General features: G+C 31.4%; 1 protein-coding gene across 1 annotated transcript; it reads left to right on the top strand.

The window, feature by feature from the left end:
- The first annotated feature begins 1578 nt into the window (after positions 1–1578).
- On the top strand, positions 1579–25307 carry LOC108909445 (transcription factor Sox-11-A-like). The gene is made up of 2 exons (XM_018713784.2): positions 1579–2258; positions 20969–25307. The coding sequence occupies exons 1-2, from the start codon at positions 2133–2135 to the stop codon at positions 21809–21811; spliced, it is 969 nt and encodes a 322-aa protein (XP_018569300.1). The 5' UTR covers positions 1579–2132; the 3' UTR covers positions 21812–25307.
- Positions 25308–27264: the final 1957 nt, after the last annotated feature.

The following is a 27264-nucleotide window of genomic DNA, read 5'->3' as shown; positions in this document are numbered from 1 at the left end:
GAAACTAATATAATATGTTAATATAGCATAATATTTAGCATCTATAGTGATAAATTCACCTTGCCGAAACAAATAGTCGCGAAATGGTCATTTCTCAGCTTATTTTCCTGGCATAATAAAGGCAATTCTCCTGAGAAAAGTGTGATCCCTGTCATCTAACTGTTGAAATCGTTCGCAAAATGTTAATCTCAGCGAGCGGTCCGGTTCAAGCAAATTTTGTACAGGGTGAAAATGGAAACATTGTAACTGCTGCGTGTGAGTATAGTTGAAACGGTTTTGCAGCCAACTCCTGTGACTGCTGACAAACTGCGAATACTAATTTCGAGATTTTCTTCTATTCTTGTTTTGTTCTTCTTGTACCCTTCTTTGAACGTACCTTCCATTTCGTGAATTAAACCGAGAGTTTTTAGTTTATTCTAACCTACCACTATCATGTCTCCCATTTCATAATTCGTAAATTCATTACGACGAGGCATATTTAGAAACAAACTTTTGCAAAATACAAACTTGACAGTGACTTATCGAAATTGTCATGTTGTTATGGATACGTAGTTATTTCCAAAAAATATGGGGTATGTGTTAATATATATTTTTTGTAATATTTTCATAACCGACCATAATTTCGACTTTTGATAGGTAAGTATACATTTTTTGAGTAGAATAAAATTCTCTACTTATATCTGATAGTTGCGTGTTAAATGTACAAAAACTTAAAGAAGAATATTCACAAACGGTTGTAGTAAAATGAACGCCCTGTATTATTTAACCTAATAGGAACATAACTGCATACTTCATGAAGAGAAATTAAGCATTAGCAATTTTTGCTCAACTGGGTTCTGCGTTAAGGAGAACGCAAGAAATAAAAAAGACTTTAACTTTAACACCCTGTAACGACGTTTTTCGTTTAAGCAAGTTTAGTTAAATCGACACCATTTGGGTTCTAGATTAAAGTATGTAACATTCGTTAGGTGACACCCTGTATTGTACTATAGTTACTGTGAAAAGAAAATGGAATTGCTGCAATAAATTAAAAATTAACAAAATACTTTTTAGTCACTAGTAGGTAAGTTTCATTAGCAAAAGGGTTTTTATTATGACAGCAGCATAATACTCGGAGTAATATTTCTGAAACCTGTTTAATGTAGATATTTTGTTAGGGTTAATCAATAAGTAATTATGGCTAAAGTATGTTTCCCTCACTGTAAACATTAAATAATAATCTAATATTGAAAGTATCGATTTATCTTATTCAAAAGGTAAAAAGTTTCAAAAGTTTTTTACATTTTAATGTATTGCGGGTCAGGAATATTGGAAACAACTTCCTTTGAAATTTAGCAAACATATTTCGAAGTATGTAATGAATGGAATTCATTAATATTTGACATTACGATACGAATCAGAATAGCATTAATATTATTTCGAACTTAAAACTGTAAGCGGCCGAAATCCGAATAATGATGCCGTCCGGTGCTGCCCCTAATGATCAAACTTAGAACTAATCGAAGTAGGGTGGGGGAATTCAGTGCTCACCGTGCCATTTGAAAATCTACTTGGACCAGTTACCAGTTAGTAGCGAGAGGAGAAGACGTAACTGTGGAAGTGTGTTGTACAGCCGAGAGTTTCATTATTTACTTACGTACTTCCTATTCGTTTCACTTGTTTCAGTCGGTATTTAAATTTGTTTAAAAATGTGAGCAAAACCTTAGGATAAAGATTTGTTTAAAAGAGTTTACATCGTTTATATATTTTTTTGGAGAAAGTACAGACTGGTGTTTTGTACAGATTCGGGCAGCGTAATTTAACGTTTCTTAACTCTCATCATTTTGTCTCTTAATAAAGCTGCTTCGAGTGTCGAGTATAATCATAGTATCAGCATTGTCAGCTGTGAGCCTTACCTCGCGCATGCTCGAACCCCACTCTAACTGCCTAGAGGGGGAAACAGCTGAGAAAAGATACAAACTCAAAACATCAAGTTGAAGTTGTCAGTCCGCCGTAGTAGTCGTGTGTCAATACGCGAAATATGCTAAGTATAGTCGAGTGCTAGTCACTTGAGGACTTAGTCAGATTTTCAAACAGACTTTCTACACAGAGCAGTGACTTGTGAAGTGTCTGTGACTTGTTCGCTTTCGGATATGGTGCCCCAACAGAACATGGACGGATCCAGATCAGAAACCCCAACGGGCAGTGTAACCCAGCCACTTTTCGGTTCCCAGTTAGTGGACAAAAATTCGTCCACACCCTACTCTGATGCCACTCAGGTAGGTTTCGAAAATTGTTGCATTGTGTATTAGTGACCGTAAATGGTGGATGTTTTCCATGAACTCGAACAAATTTTTAAGGATTTGGTGCTACGTTGAAATGGATGGTTCATTTTATGCGAAAATGCATTCAACTATTTTAAATAACTAGAAAAATCTGCCGTACCCTTATACAAAAGTTATATTAGAAAATTAATTTAGTTTCTTTAGGCGCCCTATTTTTTAAGTTACTTAGGTAAGTATATAACTACTAAAGAAAATATACTAATATAAGCTCTATGCGCTAGGAAATTTAAAGGAACGTAAAACTGGCCAATAATTAATGGATTGCTATTTATCGAATCAGATTTTCGAAAAAGTTTTTACTTATCTATCCGCCTAAGAGCTTACCATATGTTTATTACATTCTAAACTTGATTTGTTAGGTATAAAATCGATTGAAAGTTTCAGTTATGGAAATTTAATAAAATAGGTACCTACATTGATTTAAAAATTAAACGAGCTTTCCACACGTAAAAATTGTACTCATTCACTGTGTGAATATCTGCTAGGAACAAAAATGATCTTTACGAATTTTAGAAACTGTGGAAAATCGAATGAAAGCCTAATTTTTTTGTAGAAAAATTAAATAGATGCCTACCTGATTTAGGTGAAATATTTCCAAAAATTGGTCTAAATGAGAAATCGAAAGTGAATTCCAAATGTGTTGGTAAAAGAAGTGTTGTGTCAGAATGTCATAAAGTAGTTCTCAAATTTTTGTGTCCACAGGTTTGTAAGGAAATCGGAAAAGCTAACTAATTAGAAATCGTCAGAACGGCACATAAATACTTGAATAGCTATAAATAATACCACTGACACATCCCAGAGCGTTCACATTTTGGACTATTTCCAAAACGAACACTTACATTCGATATAGCACCCACATCTTATCGTGGGAAAATTTAATTTCTACACAACCAGATAAAACTAGGTACTAGTGTTATTACTAACTACCGCGGCTGCCATTCGATGTTCTTGGAAAACGGTCCACCCGGAAAAAACGTGCTAAGCGTTCCTAAATACATTTTGAGGTCGATGAAATATCCACCTCTTTTCAAACAAAAAATATTTTATCTACTATATAAGACATATTTATCAGCGAGTAATAAAGATAAGAACAAAAACATTATCTTAATTATTAGTGGTAGGCATTTAAAGTATGTGTTTTTGTAAATCGTGTAAAAAATGTTTAGGTCAATAACCGGACATGTAGGTACAGTTATTAGGGATTAAATACATACTTAATATTAGTAGTACCTTTACCTTATCATTAAAGGAGGTACTTTATCTTAAATTGAATTTTATATACATAGGTAGGTATATACATATTACAAAAATTAAATTTGTGAGTCCAGGATTAAATAAAAATCGGTCCTTATTAACTATTATCACATATTGCAGAATGAATATCAGATTTTATTTGTAGCTATATATATATATATATATATTATCCAGATATTAATATTATAAATTATAATTAAATTTAATTGTTTTTTTACTGTTAGATTAGTTAAAACTAAATTAATGATAGTGAGAACTTATAAATGCGTTGGAATTATAGGTATAAGTATTTACCAAACTTTATTATTTATAGTGTTACACGAGTAGTGTCTACTACTTATATGCTTTTGTGGGAAAATATAGAAAATAATGTAAACTACTCGATGTCAGTTAGATATAGAGGTAAATATATTTTCAAGAAAAAAATCAGTTTTAACGAACGATATTAAAATTCAAGGCAGGATTCCAATGTCTGAGAATATAATAGGGATATCAAAGCAGATTTATTAACAAATCAGTTCTGGGAACTTTTCTTCCGCTTATTTCAATTCGGTTTTGCCGGTGCGACGATTGGAGTATTAAACTCCTTGAAGGTTACCTATCACTTTTCGCATGTGTGATTTCATGGAGCTGATTGACGTAAATTTTTTTTATTATACCGACAATTTAACGGTATTTGATGTAATCTATAGAAACAAATTTTAACGACGCATTTTAATGTCCCTAATAAGTTAGACATAAATAAAAATTTCAAAATATTTTTTTATATATTTTGGTAGATACCTAGTTATATACCTAAGTGTGGTCGAATTCTGAACATATATTTTAATACACTATTGGAAAATTTGTAAATAGGTTAAAAAAAATTTAGCTTCTCAATTTTCACATTTAAAATTTATTCATCCTAGAGACTGTTGCTTTATAAATCTCTTACTGATAGGCAGTCCTCATAATAATTGTTGTTACGTTATTTATAATGAAAGAATAATCCTTAAATTTTCATGTACATTTTCGCACTCAATTGATTTTCACTAAAAATATCTACTTAATTTTGTTTTATATTTTCGTTAGATTTTACGTTAGTATTTTTACAACCTTTAAATATATTTGTTTATCGGTACTTAGTTACTACTTTTAACTGTTTTCGTATTCTTACTTTATCTTTGAATCATGCTAAACGCTTATTTAATAAAAGCGTTTGCAGCGCCTTACGCATTTCTCAGTGCGTGTGCATATTTTCATTAATATGTACATTATGTACAATTTTCATTCGCCGATAAAATAAGTCGGCCACCTACTGTCTGCCGTGTGCTTTGCTACTTAATACATACTCATGTATTGCGAATCGAGTGTCCTAAATTATGAAGTAAATTATTACTAGTCAACAAGTGGGAAGGAAAAATGAAAAATGTAGAATGAATTTTTACGTACGGCAATGCGTTTGTCGTCAGTTATTGGTACATGATAATTATTAATGTACATGATAATTACTAAGCAATTTATAAAGCATTTTCCAAATGTGCAAACTCAATAAAAATGGTTATTTTAAACCACATCTTTTTTACGCTTTCCTTCACTATTAGGAATTAAAGTGTGAGGATAAAGCAAGATTGATACTAGTCAAGGTTAATCAAGCAGTTCCGTGCTGAGCTTAATTACGAGTATTATTGCTAACATTTTTATACCTGGCTGTTAAAACTACTGTCAGATAGATAAATTATTCAATGTGACTCAGCTAGACCTTGACAAGCCATGCACCTTTATAACCAGCTGATCGCAATCATCAATGCTGCCGTACAATTTATTTACCATTTTGAAATTTTATGCAATAGTCGTGGAAACGAATAGAGAAATGAAATGTTTGAAAACGCTTTTAAATAGCCCCACGGAAGAAAATTAAGTACAGGTATGTAAAAAGAAAATTGTACAGTTGTACAATTTTCTTGCAGTTTATCTGTCATATTTATTTATAATGTTATCAGCTCTTTCTGTCACTGCTGTATTGCGAAAATATAATTAGTTATAATTTACTTGAACTCTAACAGTGAAGTTTAATAGGGATAATCTAATTACTTCCTTAATGTCAACATTAAGGTCATGATTTCACTCGCAGACAACATGTCTGAAATTTTAAAAATACATATATATTTCCTTGAGTTTATACAATGTCAGATAACATGATAACAATGATAAGGAAAATAAAGTAATTAAAGACAGGTAGAATTTTGTTATGGCTAAATTTGCTGAAGTTTAGTTATCAGATATGATGATTTTGATAATTTCAAAGCAATTCGTTTGGAAAGGTATGAAAGAAATGTATCAAGACCGAGATCAAGACCAATAAAAGTTTTACTTGAAAATGAAGAATTAGTGGTATTTCAAATAATTCTTGAGCAGTTTAGCGACATTTCGCTAATATTTAATGTTACACCCAAACAACCTCAAAAGAAATTTGGATGAAAGAACTGAGAACAGTGAAAAAAATCTAAAAATAAATGTCAGTGGTAGGTACACCTAAAATAATTGATAATTTAAACTCTTAAATTTACCCAATTTAATCTAAACTGTTTGTCCCATCTTCTATTATGAATATTCTTGAAAACCTGTTGGAAACAAATTAAATTATTATTGTAATGTTTTCCAGTTACACCTCTAGGTCAAATTGATAAGAAATCTTATCATAACTGTGATAAAAACGAGCTAATCGAGTTGCGACAGATAAAACCGCATTTTATCAACTCCATATTGCACTAAAATCACGTACCGTTCTCATTTCTACTTTTGCAATGCTTCAGTAATTCGTAATCAGTAATTACCGCTTTTATTTTTCCTTTGCTATTTCCGGAACTGACAAAATAGGACCTTGGCATCAAGTGAATGCGATTGCCTAATTTATTTATTACTATGGTACCTATGCATTATAAAAGATTTTACAAGAATTGTAATTTTCCATTCTAGTTAAAGGCATTTATTTTATTTTAAAATAGATAGGTAACGTTAAATTATGATGGTTTATCTAGATTCTTTTTATAAAATAGGTATAACTGCAGGTAGTACAACATACTTTTTTTAGTTTAAGCAATGTTCAAAATGTAGGCAATAGTAAGGATTTTTTTTAGAAAAAATATCTTGCATGAGAAATAATTGCGGAGTCAAGCTTAAACTTGGTAAGATACCTGAGGCAAATAAGGCCTAGGAGGTAATAAGACCCGCATTTAAAAATTCGACCTAAAATAATTTGATGATATATCACTCTTCACGCACACATGCGTTTACTTAAGAGAAGTCTGATTTAGTTTTAGTCCAAGACAGAGAAGTCCCATTTATTGTTTTTATATAGATATAAAAAAAACGAATTAAACTTTTTTTGAATCAACGAAAAGTAGTCCCATTTATTATTTTTTTGTTATCGGAAGAGAAGTTGTAAATTAAAATATTTTATGTTTTAAAATAATTATTTTTGTTTTTAAAAACGATCATAAATAAATATACTTATCTGATTGATATGAAATGTTTTATAAAATCGTTTTAAAGTTTTTCCAAACTATTACGTGTTGCTATATTTTTATTTTCGGCGGGTGGTGCTTTATTTTGCTTTAAATGATGAGATTAGTAACAATAATAGTCCAGTTTCCGTCTAACGCGTGCAGATGTTTGAGAATACTATATATACATGGAAATAATAAGGTAATTTCTACATCAAAAATTAAAAAAATAACGGCGGTTAGTAGCTACATTTTGACGCCAAAAAGGGTTCGATATTTTTTTTTTTTGTTATCAAGTTATTAGTGGGCAAAATATAAATAAATAATGATAATGAATTGAGGAACGCTACGTTAACGAAAGGGCATTTAATTACCAAAACAAAATGCGTTTATAAAAGATTAGCATATTCCTGATTCACTCTTAAGAATAAATATTGAATATTATATAAATCACTCACAAAATGCATTACAATCAAGAATTCAAAACAAGAGACATAAAATATGTATCTGGATGTCTCTTACAAATATGATTATTAATTGTCACTTAATTTTACAAACACTGTAATTCAGGTTTGTTTTAGTTTAACTTTGTAGTGAAAGTCTCTATTTACATAATTTGCAAGAAAACTTCGCCAAGCGTAGATAATTATTGTAACTGTAGAACAGTCATAAAAATAAATGCTGGAATTGGGTAAATTCTTACTAGTTGGATCTAAAATTGTTTTTACTACACTGGGTGTGCACTATCGTTTGCAGTAACAATTTTTTTTAGCAATTAAAGTTATCATTTATGCTAATCGAAACATAGATAAGGAACAGCCACAAATCATAATTAACATTTTATATTTAACCTTCTCGGTGTCTTTTATATATTTATTACATATAATTATAACAGACACTTGGCAGCCGTCATTTTTATTTATAGCATTTGAAATTTGTTGTATTTTTTATGTAATAAGAAGAAGAATTTCAACTTTGATCCCTAATTTTATTAAGTTTATAATGTTGCTTTTAGACCCTGTAATAAAAACAAACAAAACATGAAGGTTCTACCGAGGGTTCTACATATGATTCATCTCATAAGTTATTAACACGACTCAAATGGTTGCCCAGATAATTTGACAATATATCTAGTTTTGATATTTCTGTACCTATTGGATAAAAAATATTGTTTTAGTACTTAAAATCAGGAAGTGAAATGTCACTTTTAATATCCGAGATATTATATTTACTTTGATTTACTCCAACAAAAACAAAGGTACAATTACTAAGGAAATTCAAATTATTGCCAATGTAATCTGACAGCTGTATACAGTACAGCCACAGCCTAGATCTAGGCTGTAGTACAGCTGTCCAGTACAGTAAAGCTGTGCGTATATAGCAAACTAGTAGACAGGGTGTCCCAGGAATAATTGCCTAAGTTTTAATTGTCTATTTTACTCATCAAAAGCAACAACTTTTTCGAAAGCTCAAATTTTTGTAAGATGTTTTATACAGATTAAAATAACGTTAACCGAGCTACCATGGATTAAACAAAACAATGTAGTATCTAAGTAACGTATGCGAATATTTTTTGGCATAAAGCACTGTTTTATTTTATTTATTGACTTTGCATGTTTGTGCTTCATTTTATTTATTTTTAGCGTATATAAAGTTAGCACATCATTTTCAACAGACTAGACAAGGTTAGATATTTAGTGTTGTTACAAAATGAATTTTGTTCTTAATCTGTCTTAGAGAAAATGAGACGAGATAAAAACAACCCAGGCAATTTCTCAGTATCTTTACATATGCCACCAGAATTTATTATTTTGAGAATACTTTAAGAATCCATAGTTATATGTTCGATTTGGATGATTTCTAAAGCCAAGATAAGAAAAAACACGAAATAAATGGAGACTAAAAAATTAAAAATAGGATCAGAATATGTATTTTGTTATTTCGTTGACAATGTCTTTTAATCTAAAAGGGAATTATCCTTTCAACTATAATTGATATTTAGATGTTACATATTTCTTTAATCCATAGGTAGCTCATTGTCGTTATTTTAATCTGTATAAAATATCTTACAAAAATGTTAGTTTTCAAAAAAATGTATTACGCATAAGTTGTTGCTTTTGATGAGTACAATACATATTTAAAACTTTGGCACTTATTTCTGGGACACCCTGTCTATTATTTGACTATATATGTACATATGTACTGCACTGGACAGTGGTACTGTATACAGTTGTACTGTATACAGTTGTTAAAAATTATATTATCTTAAAAACTAAGAGATTTTGAAAAAATATTAAGTGGTCAAAAGTTTGCTACTTTTGATGTGTCAGATGCGTAATTAAAATGTTGGCGATTATTTCTGGGACGCCCCCCGGATTAAAGTGCATTTTAATTAAACGGTGCATTGTAGTCCTGTGTATAATATGCCATTAGTTAATAATTTTAATTATTTCGGACCACCAAAAAATACGTATATGTACACTGTTTCACATTTCATGGAGCCATATCTCAGTTATTTTAAACTAAAACGTTTTAACATTTTAAACGAAATACTGATCAGGATACGACACTGGTTATTGAACCGCATGATCGGGCTAACCTTCGATCACTTTGAACGCTGGCTCCGCAGGGGGTTCTGTTGTGAGGATATTTTAATTAAGTCCCTCTTTGGATTGCGTCTTCAAAGAATTGAGATGCTGATCTTTGGTAATTGTAAGGCGAAATCCGTCATGGAGCTAGATTTTTGTAATTTTTTTGGACTTTTCGCCGAGATTTGAAACATGGGTGAAGATTTTTGTTCCATCCTGCGTTGTTAGCATTTCAGTGATGAATGGCATATGTGCTTAACGTAGTCTGGTATCGTTGATGACTTTTATTGATAATCATGGCTCCGTGAAGATATGGCGGCAAATATTCAAAATATGTGTGAAAATTTTCTCCGTGGTCGGGAGCGATGTATCACTAAATCGCATGCTAAGGGCATTTTGACGGCAATCATAGCTATGCATGGGGAATTCCGGAAGTTTTCTAAGGTTCCAGTAGAAGGAAACTGCACCTTGTATGAGGCGTTTTGAAAATTTGAGAATTCTTTTCGAAATATAGGTGAATTTTAAACTAACCTTTGCTGACAAATCGCTTATGACATTAGATATAGATAAATATGCAATCCGCAACATAAGAGTAGACATAGAAAGTCTCAGCCAAAAGTAGCCGCCATCCCAAATATGTAACTGAAAGTAAGGAGTAGATAACTTTAAAAGATGTCGAGGATTTTTAGTTACCTATTATTCTTTCAGCTGTACTTCTATGTGAAAGTGATTTTTTTAAATTGCGCAGCGTTATTGACAGATGTATAAATTGAAAGAGATGCGTGCAAGCAAAGAGTAATATACGTACTCTTTAGGTAAGTAATTACTTAGTTAAAATGTGAAAACTTTTCAATTTGAAATAAAACAGATAAGGGTGGTTTCATGAAAAGTGGAACATGGTGTATTCCTCGAGACTACTTTAGTCTCTTCATATACACGATATTCCTGAAATAAGGACAAAAATGAAATGGTGAAATCCTTGACGAATTTTAAGAGGTGTTTTTCGACTATAAACATAACGTAGCGTTCAATAGGGTAAAATGAGGTTTCATTTTTTAATTATATCCACTAAATGTTACTTTCGTAATGTATTTATCTTGTTCCTAGTTTACCATAAAGGGAAGGGAAAATTTAATTTTTTTTTCAAAATAAATATTCGTCTTCTGTGAGAAACCAGCCGTAACTTATTGTTAGTATCATTCCCACTTCTAGATCCCAGTACTAGACGCTGAGTGAATAACGTTTCTCTGTCGTGTCAAGTGAAATATTAAACCAGTTTGTAGGCTCGTTTCGTTTCGATAATTCAAACGATATGTGTGCGCAGTAAAGATCGTCAGTATTTTCCACATAATACAGAGTACAGAGTTATTATTTACGAATAGTAGAGACAGAACCACATCCAGTCAGATATAAACTTGGTGCTTGCGCAGAATAAAAATGCGATTTTTACCATCATCTAGTAGTCCATGAACCGTATGACCTGCTGCGATCTACCTTATCTCCGTTGGTTGGTCAGTCGTGCCGTTGTTTCTCCGAGGCCCAGACACATTTGATTTATTTTGAAACCAGTTCTTGTAGCGAAGCACTAAGTGTAGTTATTAGATACTTTATACTTCAGATTTCGTATTATGTAGATTACTAGTCTGATAATAAGTGGAGGGCAAATTATGAGATCTAGTTGAGGTTTTGTGCAGTTTTCAATTACTTGTTCAAATTTATTTTAACTGATACCGTTAGGGACCTAGTTTATTGCGACCTACCTATTTTATTTCGAGTGTGAAATAATTTGAAGCTTGAAGGTATATAGGGTGTTATTTAAGTACGTGGCCAAACGTTAAGGGGCGATTCTTTGAGTGAATCTTAATAATCCTCCAGCCGATTTTGTTGAAATTTCGCAGTGTTATTTATGGTAGAAAGAGGCTAATTTAACCCGAAATAGATTAAAATTATTAAGTCCAGTGGCGTCCCTGTGGACTAACTAATATTTTTGACAAAAAAATGTGCGCCACTGACTTTTTTAAACTTTTATAAAAATTTTTCGCATTAAGCAAAATACGTGTGTTTTGTCTCATCGCCAATAATGAACTAACCAACCATCATATCTAAGTTCAATTTAACAATTTTAAATGTGAAACTAAATGAGAGATAACAAAGGATTGTAGTTATGCTCAATCACACGATTTTATCTCTCTTACATCAGAACATAAAGCGAAAAAGTATCTTTATGGCATGAGAATAAATGGCTATAAAATACTATATATAATAAATATCCATTGGCGCACGTTAAAAAAATTTTGGAATGTAGAGACTTGACTACACCATTGGTTTAAAACAAGAATTTTTTGTTCAAACCAAATGCAAAATATGCCTTTTAGATCTCTGAATACCTATGTGTAATATGTGCACAAAAAATTAATAAATGTCAAAGATATTTGAAAAACATGAAAAAAGTGATAACTTATATCTCGAAAACTAAACAACATTGCATATTGAGTTTTGAGAGAACGTCATTTAATCTTTTAAATATGTCTTTAAGTGTTGTCCCTATCTTCATGTTAAACGTTATATATTACCTTATACATACATCGAACGTTGGAGGAGTTTCTCGAATATTTCATTACATTCAGTTTTTAAGCTTCCATAATTTCAAATTTTAAAACTGGAAAATACTGTGCATCTATGTTAGATTATTGACTATATCATTTTTTTTTTTAAATGGTACAATGTACCTATGGGTTATGTTGCTCCAACGGAAATCAAGTCTATAAATCCATTACCTTTTAAGAAATATAGGCGTGAATGTTATAGCTATAGAATCATACCCACACCTTAGACATTGCTATTATTATTACTGCTGTTAGTGTCAATTTAATTAGTTGTCTTTCATTGATTCTGTGCAATACCCTGAGCAAATGTTTTATCAATTTGCAAATTTGAAACAAGTACGCATTTCCTTGCAGGAAGTGGTAACGATATCATCAGTTTAAAGTCTATGGTATTGACAAAGCCTTATATTTTATTTTATTTAAGGAAACCAGACGACCTTAATTTTCCTTGTTGATCATTTTAATTTGTGGGGCAAAAATTAAAGGCAGTTATTGAAAATGCTTCTGCCTACTTATCGGATTTCACATTCTGGTAATACTGATTCAGTCAACTTCGGTTCATACGAAATGTAGTGATAGCAGCGGAAAAATTTTCGAACAAAATTAAACTTTCTTTGCATTTATTTCAATTAAAAAAAAACGAGGAGCAAACCACTGGCGCTGGCAAAACTTTTGTACACTAATGCGAATTTTACGTCGAGTACCCTTAATTTCTTAGTAATGCATATCAACAGTAGCAATTCCCATTACTGCCTTGTAGTGCCCCTAAAATGCCTCTAACTACGCTTATAAGATACAGTTAAAAAGAAGTAATTTTATTGGGGAATACATTATTTATTTTCTATTCTAATTGGTGCCTTTTATGATTATTTTATTTCAAATATTCATGTCAATTTTCATACAACAACAAACCCGTAGAAAAATTGGAACTAAGGGAAATATTCGATTTAGATTTGCTAATTTACTAATTTGTTTTGTCTGTCGAAGGAAGAGGCGCAAGTGAGGCAGCTAAATAATATTTATATGTACGTCACCAGGTGAAATGGAATGAAAAAGAAAGGCTGCTAACTTCACGCGAAAACAAACTGGCTGCTAAATATTTTGGCTGCACAGTTCACGCCCGTATATTCGACAAAGCTACCGTAGGAATAAATTATCATGCCGTATCGTACCGTGTGAATGGGGTGCTAAGTTGGGTATTGCTGTAATCTGTAGGCAGCTCATTAGCGTTATTTTAACTGGTACAAAATAACATAAAAATGTGAGTATTCGAAATTTGTTGCTTCTGGTTAATTGATAAACAAAGTTGATAAACAAAAAAGATTTTGAACATAGCGACGTATAAATATTTTATTTTATTAAAAAATATTTATTTGTAAAAATAACAATTAGTTAGCCGTTTGCAAGATATGTTTCTAAATATAAAAGCATGATATAAATGATTGAAAGCATACACAAAAAAAGCGATCGTTTGGAATCAAGGATACATTTATTTGGTATATCTGTTTAATCATGTTATAATCTTGAATTAAATAAAATTCAGACTGGAAACTGTATTTATTTATTTATTTATTTATTTATTTATTTATTTATTTATTTAAGTGAAGCAATGGAAGTAATACATAAATTGATTAAATCGTTTATTTGCCTATGCACAAGCATGTGTATTATAATTTTGAACTAAGTATTCACTATAAATGACTGGCTGAAGAACGATTTACTTAATTCAAGATTATGGTAGACTTAAATACCTAGGTAGGTATAATAAGTACATATATCTTTGATTGCATATAATCGCCTTTTTCAGCGTATGAAGGAACATTTCCAAATCATTTATATAGATTTTGATTATTTTGTATGTATGTAATGTGATCAGTATAACAAAATAAATTTACAACAGCCTTAGCAATAATTTAGAATATAACAATCTTTACATAAAACCTTGCATAAATCATTTCAAATTAGCTCCTATTAAATACTTGCAAAACTAACAGCGCTACACCACCATTTTTACGTTCGTAAACCATCACTGATAAGTTTTTATTACTGTTATTTTTTGGGTGTTTATTTATTTTTCAATATTAATATTATCGGAATGTAAATTGGGCTTCTTGAAAAAAATAGAATATATAATCTTGCCCAATCATCTAAAACAGGAAATAATTAAATTTTGTAAATAGAGTACCTACTTATTTCATTTATACAGGGTGTTTTTCAAAAGAAGTGGCACAAATGATACCGGTGGATCTACAGATAAAAATAACACATTTTGCATAAAATTGACCTTAGTAAAATGTTCACAACTTAGGAAATATAGCCCCTCAGTTTTCAAAAAAATATGAAATAGCGGCTGTAATTTGAAAAACGTAACAGATATAATAATCAAATTTTACACAAATAATGTTCTAATGTATGTGCAACTTCACAATAATTTTTCGAAAATTTCTGGAGTGGGGGAGGGGGTTAAAATAAGCATCCCCTAAATTATTTTTTGCTACAACTTTATTGTTTGAAAAAAATTGGATATTCAAAAATTCGGATCATATAGCCTGGTTTATTTTAAAACTTTTACCTATTACTTTTTTGGTTTAAAACTAACCGTTTATTAACAAAAAAAATTAAATTCTTTATCATTCGCATTTAAACTCGCACGATTGCAACTAAAAAATATTTAAGACTTTTTCGAGTGCTTCCTTGGATTTACCAGTTAATAATTTTATTTTTTTACGATAACTTAGGAAGAATTATGGCAAATAATTTTACTAATGATGAATATGTTGACATGCTGTAAGTATTTTTTTAATGTCGGAAAAATTGTGCTGCAGCAAGAAAAATGGCATCCAAATTATAATGAGAACCGCCTACTTAAATATTTCTTAATTATAATCACGCGAGTTGTATTGCAAATGATAATGAATTTAATTTTTTTGTTAATAAACTAACTATAAAGCAAAACGAGTTGTAGATTCACCGGTACCGTTTGTGCTACTTCTCTTGAAAACACGCTGTATAAATTTTTTGGAACATTTTTAACTGCCTAAATAAACAAATTTGATCTAAATAATAATAGTGAAATTCTTAAAATACCTAATAGTTGATCAGTGTAGAATATTAAATATCACAAAACACATAGTATGAAGAGGTTTTCATAAAAGAGATTTAATTGCAATTGGAGCAAAATGGAATGCACATGTTATATCAAATTTGCAGATACCAAGAGAAGACGAGAATGGTCCAAGAATATGGGTGTAATCTTTATCAACGCAAGTGCACTATACATACTAATTGCCTAAACGCCTAAATGTCCTTAATACCTCAGTAATTCCCTTTCTTATAATGCCCGCGCAACGCCTGATGATATCTACTGATGCCTATCTGATACCCTGCAATTCTTAGCAATGTCTGGCCCGATTGGTCCTTCGTAAAAAATTTAGGTTTTATTTGCGGAAACTGATTATAATCAATTATACAGTGTCTTCATAAATGATTATAACTACTATAACTAAAAATCCCTAAATGTTAATGTCATCAAATGAACAATGAAAAATCGTCTACATTCGAGATAATACGATAGCTGATTGGTTGAATAAAATCTCGTGAAAAATTGCACCAATCACCAGCCGGAGAAAAGAATGTTGCGTTTAGTAACCTAGATCTTATTGTTTTAATAATTTTTAAGTTTACTGAAATTGCCAACACGAAGGAAATTACTGTACCAAACACAATTACTGGTCACGTGGCCGTAATCATTTTTGAAGGTTCTATAGCCATTTTGATAACTATAAATTGACTTGTCATGGATTTTATTTATATCCCTGGGTAGTTAAAAGAGAACGGAAGAGGTTCAGTGATTTCATTGGTCAGGTGTTGATCATATTAAAATTCTTTCAATCGCAAGTCTGAAATTTAATTTCAATTATTCATGTCCCCCGACATACAACTGTAACAAATTTTACATTGAATGTCAAGACCTCAACAGATTCAGTTTTATGAATTTATTTTACAATACATACCTTCGTCACCACAATAGCGCAGCTTGAAAAATCAATTTTCTACAAGTGATTTTCCATTTAAATATATTCAGTTTATAACTATCCAGACTTCGTGAAAATAAACAGGTAAATGGGAAATACCTGCAGGCAGTTAAGAATATTACAAACGATGTGTAACTTTTTGTCTTTAATGTTCATAGAATTTTATTGTCTATCCTTGTTGGATGGAGTTCTCAACATAACGGAATAGGATAAGGTGCAATTATTTCATCTTCTCCTATTTAAGTAAATGCAAAAGAGCTATTGTTGTACTTAGTCAAAAATATTTTTTGCCAACACGATGGAAAAAATCATAGTATAAATTATTGCAATGAGGCATCACAAATAAAGCATCCTGGTCACTTAATGCATTACCCGTTGAATATTTGATCTCATGAAACATATGCCTTAAGTAACCTAATAAACCGAGTTATTCTGATCACGTTGGCGCCACTGTCATGGTGGACACGCAGAACTGATCAGTATTTGTCTCACACAACATTCTCGATGAGTTTCCATATTTTTGCCTCTTCCTCTCGATTTTACAATTTTGATTTTTGTTATAGATCGTGTCCTGCATATTTATCTAAATTCTTAATTATATAAATTAATTGACATCACAAACTTTTTCGCTTGTTTCTGAATGAATTTGGAAGACACGCAGTTTTTATGAAGAAATGGTGTCATGTCCCTAATTTACAGGGTGATTCACAACTTATCCAAAAAAAATTGGGAATAGATGCGGCATGAGAAATGGAGTCAATATTGTAAAAAAAATTTTGTAAAATCCTTACAGTTTCTGAGAAAAAAATTATTGAAGTTATAGCACATTAAACCACTACATAGCTGGACAACTGTAGTCTCTAGCATCATTCGCCACGTGGCCTCATCGACTCCGAATACTGAATTCGGATTTTGCAATCGTCGTTGCGATATTTACCTGTTATCTGTGGTTTTTATAATACGTTTTTAGTAGTTGGTGTCAAATGGGTAGTTAGTGTCAAAAATGGTTTATGTGTACTCGGAGTTGAAGCGTTTGTGTTATGGTGAAACAAGACTTCATTTGTGTTAGTTCGTAGAAAGTGAGTAAGACGGACCCAAATGTGTTTACACGTGAGTGGATAAAATTTTGAACAATTGCTGTTGCAGCATGGGGTATGTCAAATGATTTTATTATTTAAAAACGCAAATTAATTTTATTAATAATTAATAAAGGCATTTGAATTTGCCGATATAAAATAGGTGCGATAAAATTCTATTTACATATTTCTTTCCTTGCGAAAGTTTTTGTCCGTTTTTCTCACGCCGCCATACCGGTCGCATTGTGCGAGGTCAGGTTTTACAGTGGACCAGTTTCCAGTGCCGTGCAGAAGTGTATTTTTAAATCAATTTCGAACTGACCTTTTTGATTTTTTCTTTACAAAATTGTATTTGTAAGGGTCCCCTGTACATCCAGAATTTTTTTTTGGATAAGTTCTGAATCACCCTGTATATTTACTTGTGCCAATTAAGTTCTAATATTTAGATATTTATTAATGAAACATCATTTAGAAAGTTTTACAGAATATACTTACTAAGTATAAATGACCATAAGCTGGTAATATTTGGAAACCTGCAATATATTTTTTTATGAAATAAAAAAGCTCTTTGTTTGTGAGAAGTATATGTAAATGTTAAAAGCTCAACATTACTGTCCAATGATAAACCTACCTCCGAATAAATTCTTATTGAATAAACTTTCGAAGCTGTTGCTTTGTATTTCACTGACAAAAATAAAAAAAAAATATTAAATGGACATTGAAATTGAAAAAGCAAATAGCTTTTTTGTGAATTTGGTATCGCTGCAAGTTCTCTTTTCTGGATACTTTCTAACTGTTCGAATGGTATATTACTATTGCAGAATTATAATTCCAACAATATTGTTTAAAATGACATCCCAAATTTATTTTAAGTGCACAATACTTTTTATTCAGAAAGCAATTAAAGTAATGTTTTCAACTCATTAAATGAATTATGTGTAACCTAGTACCATGTTTAAGGAACCTTCCAAGAGGTTTCCGATATGAAATTTAAATGTTACTGAGGGTTGCTTTCGCTGTACAGCAAGAAATAAACGCTCTCTCAACGGTACTAATAAAGAATTTTATTGAAAACTGGTGTACAGAAAACTTGTGTATAAAAAGACGTGTTAACAGGGTGAATGTTCGTTGGAGAGTAGTTGGAGAGTGCCTTGTGGTTGAAGTCGGTCGTATACGGGTACGCGTCTGGTGGCCGGCGCCAACAGCCCTTCTTGGAACACTGGTTCGTCCGGCGGCGTCCTGCGGCGCTCTTGACGTTGTGCTTTCAAATATGGGTCACTTGCAACATGTGTACCCACAGTTACCTAATAAGTTAGGCTGGTTTAATTTTACCCCAAAAATGTTTGATGTGAGTAATCTGATCTATTTTTTCGTTCGCTTTTTATCAATAACGGACTTAGAAAGTGAGCTCCTCTTATCTTAATTGAAAAGACAGTTCTGAGATATACAGAGATTTTCAGCAGTACTTATCTATAACTAATTATTTAAAACTAGAACTTCTGAAATATGTATATTGCTATGAGTAATAATCTTTTTCTTGAAATTCATTTCATTTTCGAGCCATACTGAGTGATGTGAACAATATAAATCTTAAAAAAACTCAAAATATATTATTTTACACTGTTTCCTTAATAATTTTTGGAGAAATTGGAAATATGTTATATTTATTTATCTGGTTGAGTTATATCTAATCCTGAAATAACAAGTATGGAGGAGGAAATCGCTAACAAGAATGCACTAAAATGCGCGTTCATAACAGTTCTCATTATTACTCGAATATTACTAAAATATTCACGTTACTCAAATAATACAGAGAACGTTATCATTTTTTGTATAGAAATTGTTATTATATGCAAAATTAAATTATAATAAAAAAAATCATTTATCGCATAAAAATATTTATCAATTAAAATTCTAATTTCCCGCCTCCTCAATCTAGGCACGTGTTATATTTCGGTCTTTATCCTTATCAGTATTTGGTAGGACTACCTTGCGGGAGCATTTCTTGCGACTAATGTGCGTGAGCGCACAAAAGATGTGATAAGCAAATGTAGGTACCTTTCAAGTAATGAATGTCTTTTTTGATTATTTATGAAGTTTAATATACATACTTAATTGTTTACTTGTTTACTTAATTGTTTACATGTGTTTACTTTCGGACTAGCTGTCTTTGAGACTTCTTGCTGAATTCCGCAAAGAGTCCTTTTTTAAGATGCCAAAGAGAAAAAATCAAGAACATATTGTATTTAAACACAAACCGCATGAACGGAAATTTGGTAATATCCGAAAACAATACAAACTTCAGTGCTCTGCAATTCATGGACCAGTAGCGTCGCTTCCTTAGGTAAAATTCTATTTAAAATATAGACTTAAAATAGCGTATCTAATTAAATTTTTGCTAATTAATATCTATTTTATACGGAAAAGGCACATTACCTAAACAGAAAATATTTTTGCCTTAGAAATAAAAGTATTTCAAATTACTTTTAAATCAAGTAGGATCGTTTCCTAAAATGCTTATTTCGTTTTTATTTTTATTTATTTATTTGTTTCCTTCAGCTCAAAATTTTTTGTTGACATCTAGGTTTAGACTATCTAGAGATTAAACCGTAATTTAGTCTTACTCAAATACTTGGAACTAGTTTGGCCGGTAATGTTGATGCCCTGCTAAAGACGTACACTTCGACGACCTTCGAAGTTAATTACTTCAAATATAAATTTGTATTTTACATTGTAAATACAGTTGTTCTCTCCCCCTATAAATATATTAGTAAGTATCTTGTCAATTGGACATGTTGGCAAAATTGAATCGTATAAATAAACAAATTTAAATAAATATAAAAATATTAATTAAGGATTATTAATTTTACTAATAACTATTTTTACATAAGTAACCTACTATTATCTATTCTTTTTAAAGATCGTTTAGTGTTATTATTTATATAATTAATATAATGCATATTGAAATTCTTCGATTATAAAAATTGTGCTAATACTTATTAATCGGTTTTTAAATTCCTAATCGAGTTTTTCCAATATATGCTAACGAATTTAACAAAAAACAGCGCCTATTTGATTTCATCATAAGAGGAAATACGAAGATGTTTTTTGTATTTCCGAATTTGCGCAGATTTATGAATTGATTGTGAAAGGACACCAGCCTTTTTTAGAAGGTATCGTGTAGATTTGGCCTTTCTCCGCAGATAAGAGGTACTATTATAAGCTCTTTTAATGGCGCATAATCATGATCGACTTACCGCTCATTATTCTTGAGTTCTAGCTTAGATATAGTTTAACATCTAAAGATGAAAAACTATTAAAAATTTCCCAAGTTTGTTGGAGGAATGGCTTGACATATTTTAGATTCTTTTCACAATATCAAATATGTGTTAAATAAATAGCAACGGCTAATTAGTTCAATAATTATGTAGGATATTTAATGATCTTCATTAGTTTGTCTGAGCTTTCTATTACTTATTTTAATTAATTAATTAATTTTCATTCTATAATTAAAAAAAATATATTCTGCAATGGTATCTATTATAATTAATTTAAGTTAAAAGTTGTTCACTGCATAATAATCCGTGTTTCTTTGTTACAGACGAAGAAGAATAATCCAAATCACATCAAGAGACCCATGAATGCGTTCATGGTGTGGTCTCAGATCGAGCGCAGAAAAATCTGTGAAGTATCTCCAGATATGCATAACGCAGAAATCTCAAAGAAATTAGGCAGGCGTTGGAAGTTGCTCAACGATGAAGAACGTCAGCCGTTTATAGAGGAAGCAGAGCGACTCCGTCAATTACATCAGAAAGAATATCCAGATTACAAGTATCGCCCCCGAAAGAAAACTACAAAACCCACGCCAAAAATAAATACAGTCAACAAAAAATCAAAAAAATCTAAAGTACACAAAAATGATACAAACAATAATAATGCAGGAATTAAGGGTAAGATCTTCGATCGTCGCTCTACTGTTCCAGAATTAGTGGCGTCCAAACTAAAGTTCAAGCTCACACAAGAAAGGCTAGAACCCAGGGTATCGAGGATAGAGCCTCAACTAGATTCAATAAGACAGAGCGTACCTCAAACTTTACCTCCTATTAGTTTTTTGGCCAAAGTGCCATCCAGCCCATCCTGCGATACTCCAGATTCTCCTGAAAGCGCTACTATCTATGAAGACTCCTGGGTTCACCAGTGTTTGGTGAAGGAGGAACCCGAGGATAGGTTGACACACCCCAATGCAACTCTTGATGATCTGGACAGGATCGACGACTTACTGCCTATGGACGACATCAACCTGGAGGAGCTCGCGGACATAGAAACCAGCTTCGATACGGCCTCAAACAGTTCAGGCTCACACTTGGACTTTGCTTGTCCACGAGATATACCTATATTTTCAAATATAGAAGCCTGGAGCGATGATTCGTTTATGATGTGTTGAATAGAGACTATAAGACTGTCGTTGAATTTTATCCTGTGTGCAGGCACATACAATCATTGTTATTAATACCGTGTACGCGGTGCAGTCCATTCGTTGCCAGCCAAGAGGCCTCAGCACTGGCCGTGGCGACGGTTTTATATTATAAATATATTATTTAACCCCAATAATGATCTCATTTTGCGTTTATTATTTTTGTATTTATCATAATAGGGCGGTGTACCGCATGGTTCGTCACACGAATTTCTGAAATTAACCAGTTTTTAGTGCCTCGCTCAGTACCATTGTCGGATCCGGGTAACCCGGAATTAATTTCGATACATTTTTAACCGCTCCCATCCTTACGGAGGCGGAACACAAAATCAGGCTGTGATTCACCTGTTTGATGACCAATATTTAGTTGTCAAAATCCGTATAGTCTTTAACAGTTCTGCTGCTGCTTACTTGTCAGTCCGGGTGCATTTAGTTGCGAATAGTAAACAGCTGAGTGATTGACATTGCCACTCAGGGGAGGTATCCGTCAACCTCCTGGTCACCTCGTGACTCAGAATTTTTTTCATATTACTCGTTCAATCTCAATCTCTGTTTGACTACTTTTTATGTATTGCAACGCGTAAATTACATACTAAGTATAGGGACATTGATATATTTTGGGAAATGTGTTTTTCTTGACCGAAAATAATTAAATTCCAGAATATATTTTCAGTGAGTGCCGCTCAAATATAAGTAGTACAAAAATGTTTAGTTATATCACAAAATCCCTGGTGGCACTGGTATTTTGTTCGCTTAGAAACATACTCTTGTTTTGATGTCATTGGAAACAACTTTTATTTTAGTTTAGTGAATCGAAGATTACTGTGCGAGTTTTTACAAAGCGTCTCAAAATTTTCGTAACATATATTTAATTAAATGTGCAAACTAACTCAAGATACTTTTATTTTGAAGAAAAAATGGAAATAAACACCACCATCTGTTTTTCCTATATCCAGATCGGAAACTGTTATATAAAAAAAGTGAAGTAGAAAAAGTCCTACAATCAAAAGTTATTTCCAGAAGCATTGAAACATGGATATGTTTGTAAGAAAAAAGTACAAAGTGCACTGAAAATTTTGTACTGTTTTCAGAATGTACGTCTTCAGTTGTTTTAAGGAAAAAAAATGCTTTTCCCAAGAGATATCGATCACCTTGTGAGCACATACATACTTAGACACACAGATACTTGCCTATCAATTATTATTAAACCATTAATATCAAATTTTTATATTGTAAGTGATTTTATGAGTGATTTATTTCTTTAGTGATAATTAGTAAGATAATATTTAATATATCTTTTTAAATTATGATTAACTTATTTTATTACCTATAATTGTATTAGATTTTTTTATCATACCTAGTTCATATACACAGTCAAAAATTAATTTGTAGTTTAGTCGGTACATATCCCAAATATATTTAATTAACTTATTAATATTGGAAAAATTTGGGCAATGGAGTGAAAGATGAGTACGAGGTGCCATTATGGTTGTCGAACATCAACCGTGAACGCAAGTCATCGAGTTCTCAACCCTTGTCAAAAACCGTCTTAATTGGTCATTCAGGCATCAATTTGTCGACTTTTGTAACTGGTTATGTTTTCATTGCATTTCATTGAAATGGTTTCATTCGTTCGTCCAGAATTGTACTTAATTATTTGAAATCTGTACTGTACAGCTGTAAAGATTAAGCAAGCACTGTCGGTAGTAATAGAAGTTGATATTAACAGTCAGATATCCAGTAGGCTAGGATTGTTTGTGCTGCTGTCGGACATTCGGTTTATACTTCGTTATGCACATGTCTTGTATATAATATTATTTATCTATGACTTCCTCGTCTTATTGCTGCAGATGGATAAGTGAATATAAAATTTAGCCCTATGTATTTTCTACAATTTCCTTAAAAAAATGAATCGTGTAACACTTGCGTTCGTTCTACTTGTTAATAAAATTGTCATTGTTTCTAAACGGGGAAAATGTACTATTTTTAATTTTACAATCTATTTGAAGATTTCAATTTTCATGAGAAAATCATAGAACGCAGCTTGGGGCTAATTTCATAATCACGAAGGGTATAAGTGTCGATTTCTTGACATACCTATGTACGCTTACTTCTATTTCTTTCTAATGTATTCCAGAGTCAATGCACAAACTTAATAAAATAAAAGATAGTATATAACGTTTTTCAAATTTACAACTAGAATAGTAAGCGACATCGATATTCTTATATAACATGATATATCGGAAGGCGTGGTAAACTCGCCAACGTGTGCTTTCAGTGTACTAGAAATAACTATTATAAAATAGTCTAATCGACAGTGGTTCCGTTATTAAAAATACCTTAGAACTGAGATATTATTCTATCATTTTATTTGTGATCCTCAAAACATCTAGACTTCAAACTGTTAAGTATTTATTGAAACAATTTAAGTATACTTAAATGACGCACAACAGTCAGTTAAAACTATTAAAAATTGTATTTTGTCATATTATATAGTCTCGGAAGTTATCCAATAATTCTTTCAGACTGACTAATTGATTGAAAAATCTTAGTTACCACTTTAGGCGGTTATTTTTATCCTTTTATCCTCTGTCGATTAGACTACAGTTAGATCGGACTGTCCGATATATATATGTTTTCGAATTTTAAAATTTTATGAGGCCTGCCTGGTACAGTATGATAAAGTAGAGTAACATATTCGGTGTATTTTTGTACCCAATAATTGTTTACGCGGTGCACCTGCACGGCTGCCCAAGATGTGCCGCCGCTGACTGACTTAGATGTAGAATTTTCTGTTAAGCACTGTGCTTTTCAGACGATAATAAAGTTCTCTTTAATTTTGCGACCGTTTCTTGGTTCGATTGTCATTTTGGGCCTATAGCTCTGCAGGTGCCTTCCGCAGTTTGTATATACAATGTAAAAATTGCTCATGTAAAGATTGTTTTTGTTAAAACTGTACTGTTTACACAATCAGTTTAAAATCATCGCAATAATTATCTTTAGATCTTCCAAGTCGACGAGTCGCGTGCTTCACCTTGGATATTTTCGAATCCGCGGCTCGGACTTGAGCAGATAGATAGTAAGATGTTTCGTGCGACCGTTTCAGGCCAGAAAATAGAAAAAAAATATATTTTAGGCACAATGTGTAAAAATTCATACCTTTTAGACTTTTTTAAATATTTATTATTTATCCTGTGGATTTTCGCGCGAATCATCTTTGATTTGTAAGTACGTTATTTTGTCGCATTGTTAACTTCTATTCTGGCGAACGATTTAAGAGATTAAAAAAGTTAGCAATATTTTTGCATTTTACCTTGATGTAACATAATCCCCTGCATTTGTAAATCTGCCCCATGTACTATATTCATATTACTAGATATATTAAAGTTATTATATAGTGTGTACATTTTGTATTGTAGTTGCTGTTAAATATATTATTATATGGCCAATAAACAGATTTTTTCAATTTATTTTTTTTGTCATGAAAACACGCTGTCTTGGTTCAGATCGATTCGCTTCACTAACAGAGGATTAATTGGTTGTCGGAAATTTTTAAACTCGTTCTTCTCGATACCAATGACCGAACTTTTTATTGTTTGCCGATAAAATTTATATAGTGATATACCATTTTTATTGTGACAACTTATACATATGAATGAAAATAGTATCTTCACAAACAAAATACACATTAACATATAGGTACCTAAATATGGCTTTGAAACAATTTTTTACTGTATGAAGAAAATAACACTACATTTTTTTAATCAAGATAAGTTATGGGGACTTATTAAGAGCAAAAATAAGGTAAGTATGTAAAAGAACAACGTACGTCTAAATTAAACTGATTTTGTCTTTATCTGCAATATATGAATGAATACTGACTTCAAATTCTCACAATAACTAGTTGATACATAGGTTATCCTCTTAGAAAAAATATTGTTTATGTTCTTTAAATTAATGATTTGTCAAAAAAAAATTGTTGATTGAACTATGGCGGTTAAATCATCTAATGTAGAACTTTGCTAAAAAAATCAAATTCGTTTTTTAAAACAAAATTTTCTGTTTTTTATATTGTTGATTATATGTTTATTAATCTAGTTGGAACAAATACTTATTATTTTTATCAAAAAAGATAGATTGTCAATCAAAAGTATACTTAAATTTCAACCAAAATTGAAATCGGAAATATACAGATAAACATTTAGTCTGACGTTGGTTTTGTATAACTTTAGTAAGCATACAGGGTGTTTATTAAGTACCTATTTCAAACTTTAAATGATCAATCTTTGACTAATTTTAAGATAAGAAGTTCATATGAAAATGGGTCGCAACGTTCTTGAGACAGAGGGTGTCAAAAAAAACATTGTTTAGTTTAAATAAAATAGCAATTTGACGAAATTCAGGAAATTGGGAGTATTGTTGAAGAAACTCAAATATGTACTTAGTTTTTTGTTTAATGTTAGAGGACGCTACATAGGTACATTGTTGTACCTAGATTTAAATAACCATAACTTTTTTATGTCGCACTGTAAGTTATTTTTGTCTAAACATATCTATTCTCCATTCAATTTTACGTACAGAAGGTACTCTTAGGACTTGTCGCTGAAAGCAGCCGTTTTGTAAAAAACGGGTTCAAAGTTAAATCTGCCTTGGAATTTTGTAAGTTGAATCATTAAGAGTTTTTGAAAAACAAGTACCTACTTCTCCAAATTACATTTACAATAATTGCTGAAACAATTTTTTTTGGACGTTCTCTATCTCAAGAACAAAGCTGTTGCGGACCCATGTTCATATGAACTTTTTATCTTAAAATTAGTCAAAGATTCGCCCTTTAAAATCTGTACGGCTACTTAGTAAACACCTTGTGTATATTTTTGTTTTTTGTACTATATCAACTAACTCATCTACCTACACCTACAAGATTTTATGATTTTCTTAATTTATTTTGTATTATAAATTTATTAATAGTTAAATTAAGTAGAGATTGTAATGTGTAAATCTTTAAAAAGGAAAGTGATGGAAAAATTAAATAGCGGTTTTCACTAATATAATGACCTATTTAATGCATACATAAGAAAAGTGGTACCTACATATATGGATGAAATGTCAATAAACATGTTCTACACTAGGCAATCCCAAAATTAGTCTTATGGTCGATTTTCATTTGTCATCTGTGTATCGTAGGTAATGACTATTAGTAATAATTTAGTTACCTACATTTACATTTTAAAGATAAGCTCTCACTTATCCGCTGCGAACGCAACGCACGCACCGGGCGAATTGCATTTTTTATTTAGTGTGCGCTGTATCCGGAACGCTTCGTTTTATCAGTGCTGTCTGAAAATTGTTAGTGAACAGTGTTTAGTCCAAGTTTGCATGCTGCTTTTCGTATAGGTTGGTACTTATTGAGTGATAGTGAAAAA

Source organism: Anoplophora glabripennis, unplaced genomic scaffold (assembly GCF_000390285.2).
Source record: "Anoplophora glabripennis isolate ALB-LARVAE unplaced genomic scaffold, Agla_2.0 scaffold527, whole genome shotgun sequence".
Classification (NCBI taxonomy): domain Eukaryota; kingdom Metazoa; phylum Arthropoda; class Insecta; order Coleoptera; family Cerambycidae; genus Anoplophora; species Anoplophora glabripennis.
Note: the sequence above shows the minus strand (reverse complement) of the source record. Positions and strands in the feature narration are given on the sequence as shown.